The sequence below is a fragment of the Lynx canadensis genome, chromosome C1, assembly GCF_007474595.2.
Source record: "Lynx canadensis isolate LIC74 chromosome C1, mLynCan4.pri.v2, whole genome shotgun sequence".
Taxonomy (NCBI): Eukaryota; Metazoa; Chordata; class Mammalia; order Carnivora; family Felidae; genus Lynx; species Lynx canadensis.
Genome location: NC_044310.1, coordinates 7479845 through 7487477, shown reverse-complemented (window position 1 = coordinate 7487477; position 7633 = coordinate 7479845). Strand labels below are relative to the sequence as shown.

The window sequence follows — 7633 nt, the reverse complement described above, 5'->3', positions numbered from 1 at the left end:
TTAAATAGTGACAACTCGTATTTATTACAATTATATACAGTAGTATCTTATATTCTGAAACCTATACCTGATCACACAAATGAACATGTGTTTCGGGGGCGGGGGGCAGACAGGGGGGCCCTGACGCCTGGCTCCTACGTGGGAGTGAGAACCACGTCTCGCCATGGGGTTAGCTGAGTCACAATGCAGCGAGCGAGCGAGGACGGGAGAAGTGCAGAATGATTTCATTTGTCTGGAAGGACGACGGGCGCAGTGGGGCTTGGACGGCGCGTGGGGGCGCAGCCTCTGGACAAGAGCTGGCTGTGGGGCCCCGGGAGGCCCTTGCCGAGAGAGAGAAGAGCACAGGGCCGTGGCTTCTGGACACATGACGAGACGGCCCCCGGCCCCTTGTGAGGCTAGTGAGGGAGCCGCGGCAGGACGGGAGGGCGGCAGGTCAGCAGATACCACATCAACGCGGCTCTTCCTCCGCGGAGGACCGGGAGCCAGGTAATTAAACTACCTCTTGTCATGCACGGTGTTAGGTTAGCTAAGATGCTCAGCAGACACGCCCTGGACAAGACCTCCGTCTGGGAGACAGGGCTGAGGTGGGCCCGGGCCCGGAAAATTTGCGCCCTCAGCCGGACGTGAGAACAAGGTCGAGGCCCAGCTGGCTGGGGCCGAGCGGAGGAAGCGGCAGGCTGGGGCTGGCGTTCAGGACAGAGAGGCCGGCTGCACGGAGACTCGTCCCCGCGCACAGAGCTCGGGCCCCACGGAGGCGGGAGGCTGCGACAGCTCGGCCCCGCCTGCACAAGGCGGCCCTCCCGGAGCTGGAGGAGGAGGAGGAACCCGGCCAGGCGGCCCAGCGGAGGCCGGCTGCCCTCGGGGCCTAGTCCCGCTCGTTCTCATTGCTGGCACCCTCGGGCCGTCGCAGCTTTTCCACCTGCTCGTTGATCTGGCCGTCCCCACCCCGGCGGTCCTCCCTCTGCACCCCCAGGCAGTCTTCCTCGTCCACGTGGCTCACGTCCTCATCCTCCTCCTCCTCGTCCTCCCTCTTCTCCTCCTCGCCCTGCACCTCCATTCTCACCTGGCCCTTGACGTCCACCACCCCCTGGCCCTCCTCCTGGGGGCCCAGCAGGTGGTAGGTGGCCGTGGAGCCCTCGGGGCTGTGGCCCTCCTTCACGGGCGAGGATGACGTGGACTCGTTGCTGACGGGCGAGATGTCACTGCTGCTGTGATGGGTGGCAGCAGCGGGGCTGGAGGGGGACGGGGACTTGACCGGGATCTGCCAGGACGGGATCTTCGGGGCCGAGGGGGACGGTGGGAACTGCCTCCTGACAGAGGGAGAGAAGAAGCAGGGTTGGTTCCAGTACCCTGGGGCCCTCGCTCGGCAGAGCCACACACGTCCCCCGGCCAACGCACTCCCCCAGGGCCGCTGAGCAGGGGGCAGGACGCACTGGGTCGCCCACGTCCCACCCTGCCACCCAGAAAAAAGGCCTCTTGGCTGGCTGGAGGTTGGAGCAGAAGTGGAAGCCAGAAGTGCCCTCAGAGCACCCTGCCTCACTCACGGTGCCTCCCGGGCCCTCCCTGCCTGGACCAGGCCTGCCTTTCTTGGCAGGTACTGGACAGCTGGCCCCAGGGGCTGCCACAGCTGAAGCCCGCTCCCTCCCAGTCCTTAGCCCCTAGGAGAGGGGGCTGGGGGTGGAGGGGCCAGCAGGGAACTGAGGCTGAGCCAGGGAATTGGGGACCCAAGCCACGTGGCCTCGACTCCGTCTACCTTATCTCCGACCTGGGCAGAAGTGGGAAGGCCTGGCCACTGGCTATGGGCTCAGAGACCTCACAACCAGAAGGGTAACGCCAGTGCCCTGGGCCAGCCCGGACCTAAGCTGATTGCACGAGGGACCCGGGAGGTCAGGTCCGCTTGGCAATGGCTCGAGGGCGGGCAGGCCCATCTCTGCCTGAGCCGAGAGGACAAAGGCTTAGGACAATGGCCGCTCCCTCCTGGGCTGCCCACGGTCCATCAGCGCTGGTCTCAGGACAGCTCCCCCCGCTGCCCCGACCCCACAGCATGGCGTGCGTACAGCAAAGGCAGCGTGGATGCTAACAGAAATGCAGTTTGCGGTTTCCTTGCCTCCAAAGTTTCCAAACTCCCTGCTCTCTGTCCCCCTGACCTCAAAGGCTCTTGTCTCCTAGGTTCAGAAACACAAAAGATTTCTCCTAATGACAACCCTCTAGTCGCCAAGCTCGGTCACACCTCTCTTAGGGCCATGTTCTTTTCTCCCAAGAGGGCCTACAAGAAGGTGGCTTAGAGAAATGGGTCCCCTGGTTGGGGCCACAAGACCCCTGCAGCCCCCAATCCTTGACCCCGAGTGATTGAACCTTTGGACCACCTCACAGAGCCCCTACTAAACCCCAGAGAAGTGAGAAGCCAGGCAAGGCCGACCCAAAGTGCCCTGCGGGCCAGGTGGCCAACCATCCCAGTATCCACCTCGGGACTGAGTGGCTCCTGGGGCACAGGGCTTGCGGATTTAAAGCCAGCACAGGTTGGTCACCCCTCCACTCAGGGCTGCACTGGTGACACGGCCTCCACTGTCGGGGCTCATGGCAGGTGCTGTCACTGCAGGACAGGAGGAGACCAAAGAAGCTAGGGGCGGGATGGCAGGCACTGCTTCTGTCCCCTGCCCTGAATCAGAGAATCCTTCCAACTGAGGGCTCCTTGGCCTTCTGCGAGGAACTTCTCTGGGACCACACTGTCCACTGAGAGGTCCTGTCAGGGCTCAGGAGGGAGGAGGAGGCGATGGCCCCACCTGGAGGCCCTGTTTCAGGATGGGGATGTTCTCTTCAGCTCCAGGTCCCGTGTTTTGGCTGCAGCTGTCCCTGGACCGGGTCTTGACAAGGCACCCCAGGATGTCCCCCTTGGAGTGTGGGGGGGGGGGGCGCCTCTGGGGGAGGGAAAACAGAAGCTCCCAAGGTTCCCAAACTCAACCCCTGAGTCTCCCGGCTCAATCAGGGGCTAGACAGACAGGGGCCCCTCAGGGGGACTCGTCTCATCCCTTCCTGTGACAGCTGGACAGGCCCCAGGGGCTCCCACTTGGCGGCCCCAGGCTGGGGCAGAACCACAGCCCAACCCCCTCTGTCCTCCTACCGATTTAAAAGCAGCCCTTTCAAGGAGTTAATTTCCGACTTGAGTTCATTGATATTCTGGGACTCCAACATCCAATTGGTAGATGTAGTGGCCTGAAAGTCAAAACACGGGAGAACAAGGATCAGAGCGGCACCCCCCCTCCCTCCCCATGGGGCTCCGCCAGACAGGGTGGCGGGAGGGGCCGCAGCATCAACAGGATGCAGGGCGTGCTGTGTCCTGCGTGCCAGCTTGGAGACCGCTTGGGAAGGTTCTGCCACTGCCCATCCAGGGGTCTACCCTCCTGGGTCTTTCTGTTTAAATGACGGCACCCTAAAAACAAATACTGCCACCACTCTGTTCGGGTATCTGAGGATATTGAGCAATTGTGACATGCATTTAGCCGTAGAGTAACGGTATTCTGGCTGTGCAAAATACCAGCAGCAAAAGAGCCCCTATCCTTCAAGAGATGCAAACAGGAAGTGTCTGCGATACGTGATGACCCACTGTCTGGCAGGGGCCGCAAAGCAAGCTGGGGGCACGAGCAGAGCCCGGCTGAGACACGCGCCCAGCTGTGCGACAGAAGCACACTGTCCGGGCTGCAGCCCTGTTTCCGTCACGGGTTTGAAACGTCCCATTAAAACCAACTAACAGAACAGGTGACTCCCATCTCCACACCAACTACACCAGCGGAGCCACCCTCCCTGCAGAGATCACCACACACAGGACTGGACTCGGGGGTGAGACCGGCAGCCACCACAACCCCACGGTACGGGCCTACCTCGTTTTACTGCGCTTCGCAGACCTGCGTTCTTACAGAGGGAAGGTCCGTGGCGACCCTGCATTGAGCAAGTCTGTTGGCACCGGGTGCCCCGGAACCGTTTGCTTTGTGTCTCTGTGTCACGTTTCGGCAATTCTCACAGTGTTTCAAACTTTTTCATTATTATTGTATTCGTTGTGGGGATCTGTGATCAGCGAATAGGACTCTTGCTGAAAGTTCACATGACGATCAGCATTTTTTAGCAATAAGGTATTTTTAAATTTAAGGTAGGTACGTTTTCCTCGGCATAATGCTACTACATCCTTAATAAAGTATAGCGTAAACAGAACTTTCACGTGCACCAAGGAACCAAAAAAGTAACGTGACTCGCTTTCTTGCAATAATTGCTTCACTATGGTGGTCTGGAACCAGACCCGCAGTATCTCTGAGGCGTGCCTGTACTAGGGGGTCAGGGAGACCGCTGGGCACCCGCCCGGCCCGGCCCGCAGCTCCAATCTCAAGCAGGCCCGGAAGACAGGCTTCGCCTCGGAGCACCTTCCCGTGCTGCTGGGAGGCCTGCGTCTCCCTCCTCAGCGGGGTCGGGCCCCCAGGCCGCACCCCACTAAGTGCAAAGCTACCACAGCATGCAGGCCACACAGTCCATCCACAGTCAGTGTTTGGGGATGACTCTGAAGGCTCAGCAGAGGGAAAGAAGCTGTTCTAGGACTTAACTCCGATTCTCTCCCCGAAGAGGGTCCACGGGACAAAGGGACAAATGCCATCTTTCCGTGCGTACCTTTCCCCTTTGATTTGACCATTTTCCAAATAAACTTCTGACAACCACAGCTTTCTTGGGCAAATCTTGTTGAGACAGACAGAGAAGAGGAAAGTCCAAACGGTGGCCCGCCAGATGGCAGTTGCCGGTGGCCAAGCGGCCTGTGAAGTGTTTATGGGCCAATTCCAGGCACGATGGGCCCAGGTGCGCGGGCCTGCATCCACCAGGCTGGACGCCACGTCCAGGTGGCTTCAAGTGCACTGGTTAGTCGTGCAAGGCCCCGGCTTCCCTGACACCTCTACCCGGGCTGGCAGCGGGGAGGGGCCCTGGACGGTCCCACCAGCCTTCTGCGGGCCTCTAGCCTGGGGTGGGGGCCGCTCTGGGCCTGCTCAGGCGAGCGCTCCTTTACAGGGAGAAGCCCCTCGGAGGGGCCGGAGGTCTTGGCGGGAGCGCACGCAACCACTGCAAACACCAGTCGCCCGCACACACATCCCCTCGGGGTCCTCGCTCCAGACCACCAGACAGCGCAGATCCAGGAGCCACTGTTCTGGCTTCTCTGAGACCTTGAAAGCCATAGCAGCCCATTAACAAGGGAGCAATTTCCACTCACTGGCCTACAAAGGACTCAAATTTCCAAACGCATATGGTGCCAGATGCCAGGATTTAGAAATAAAATCTGACATCTGGGGCTTTTTAGCCAGTCTCTTTAAAAAACAGTTGTAGAAAACTCCCAGCCTTCAGTTTTATGTAGGTTTTTTAATTACTTAACGCTCTTCTTTTTAATTTTTTACAGTGCTGCAGTAGGAGTTTGGAAGCCAGATATAAAAACTTACGTTACAGCTGAGAAAACACAGCTCTGAGTCTCTGGTTTATGGGGTAACCAAAGTCTTCCCTCTTTTGGGTTTCAACACAGCACCAGTGAGCCCCTTGTCAGGACAGGAGAGGATGAAGGCAGCTGGGGGGGGGGGGCGGGACCAGCAGGGAGGCAAGCACAAGAAACTCGAGGCAGCGCTCAACCACCGAGCACAATCCTGGGCCCCCTCCCCTCTTAAAATGCAACATGTGGTCTTAATCTTAATGCTTCAGGTCTGCAAACAGTTTTCCAATTTCCGGAATGGCTTCTGGCCATTGGCAGGCCACCGCTTCCAAAGATAATAGAGGAGAGTGGGGTGGGGGCCATAATACAGGCTTCCCGCTTGCTTTAAGGGCCGCTAGCCCACGGGGAGTGCGCACAGCAGCTAGAGGCGGCCGTGGGCGACCGCAGCATCTGTGGGGGAAGTGCAGGCAGCACCTCGTGTGTGGGGTACCAAGAAGGGGAAAGGGGATTCTTGGGGACCCCTCTTCACAGGAGGTACCCCCAGATTCCATCAGAAATAGAAAGATTCCGGTTTCACTTCGTTTTGCAAACGCAAAAGCTTTGAGTGCTGGCTCACATCTGGTTGTGCACCGGCTGGGGCTTCTCCTGGAAGAGCCACTCAGAGTAGGTTCCTCTACAGCACGGGCTGCGTGGAAGCGACCAGGAAGCAGCACAGGAACGGGGATGGACTGGGGAGGACAGTGGACATCCTGGAGCCACTGGACCACTGTCCCCTGGGCTCAGTCTAAGTGCCTCGGGAATGACCCTGTCATGCACCTACAGGCCTGGGCCAGAAGCCTGCAATCCCGGGAGCTGACAGCAGCTGGGCACTGTTCTAAGCATGTGCAGACAGTGAGGGGGTGCCATTACAGGTCCATCTTACAGATGAGGAAAGTAAGTCAGGGAGGTTAAGTAACTTGCCTGTGCTCACGCAGCTGGCACGCAGCAGAAGCAGATTTTGACCCAAGAGGTCTCATCCCAGGACCTGATATTGCCAAGACTACTCCAGATTTGGGAAGTAAGGCATGGAAACAGCCCCGGGCAATCCCAGCTGGCGCTCTGTTAGGGGCTCCCTGACTCCCCGAGACCTGGGTGTAGAGAATCTGCCCGTGGATGCAGGGTTTCGCCCAGGGCCCTGGCACACTCCCCCACTTCCCTGCTCCCTGGACTCGCTCTTGAAATGCTGTGACCTGTGGCCTAACGTGGCCTAAAGTGCCAGCGGAGACCACCCTGTGTCTACACCGGCCACCTCCAGAGCGTGGGCGTGAGCTGCCACAGGAGGGGCCGCAGGCAGAGAGCTGCCTCTCCTCCGTCCTGCGAGGAGGGGACACGGAGCAGGAGAGACGGGACGGTGGCCGCCTCCTTTCTCTGCGAGGACTGTGTGGGCCCCTGCTTGTGTATCCGACATGAGAAAAACAAAGTCAGACCCCGTGGAACGTTGTAAATGAGCAGAGCACCGAGCAGAGCAGACCTGGACCCGAGCGGGTCAGGGACAAGTACCTTGGCTGCGGCCAGTTCGTGGGCGAGCTCCTGGACTTTCTGCTGCTGCTGAATCAGCAGCTCCTGGACGGAGGCTAAAGTCATCTGTAACTGAGTCACTGGGAGGAAAAAGCAGTCACATCGCTGTTAAATGATACACACAGATTCTTCCCTTCTCTGTCCACACACCTATAGCTGCCACATCTAATTTATCTGCAGTCATCCCCCACCCCACAATCCATATAATTTATCTGCACTCCGGGCAATCTACCTGCACTGTATCTAACCTCTAGGATTTCCACTCCATCTTTCTATTGTGCACTTGTCCGTGGTCAACAGTATATCCGTCCAAAACCTCTCCCCTCCAATTACATGTGCTTATGATTTGCTTGGCTCTTCCGACTTTGGTTGCGTCCGCGTCCCTCATCTCACGCCCCTCACCGTGCAGTTCTCGGATTCTCCGAAGCTGGGAGAAACGCATCTCAGACCCGTATGATACCGGGCGCGGTTGAAGACCGCAAATCCCGCTTTCCTGACACTCCTTCCTGCCCTCCGTACCCAACCCGGAGGCTGCCGTAGCTCCCGGGGCCACGGTGGTACCAGACCGTGTCCCAGCCGTGGGCCCTGGGGTCAGCCTCTCAGGGCCAGATGCACCAGAGCGTTTCT

The 7633-nt window shown here is 59.0% G+C and overlaps 1 protein-coding gene across 1 annotated transcript in view; it reads right to left on the bottom strand.

Annotated features, from left to right (window-relative positions):
• The window catches only part of PEX14 (peroxisomal biogenesis factor 14), a 138857-nt gene continuing 131224 nt past the window's right edge, over positions 1-7633 (bottom strand). Inside the window, exons 7-9 of the mRNA XM_030325032.1 lie at positions 6989-7086; positions 3122-3213; positions 1-1310 (exon numbers count right to left, since the gene is read on the bottom strand). Of these exons, the coding sequence (XP_030180892.1) occupies positions 866-1310; positions 3122-3213; positions 6989-7086 (635 nt within the window). The 3' untranslated portion in view covers positions 1-865. The remainder of the gene's footprint in view (positions 1311-3121; positions 3214-6988; positions 7087-7633) is intronic.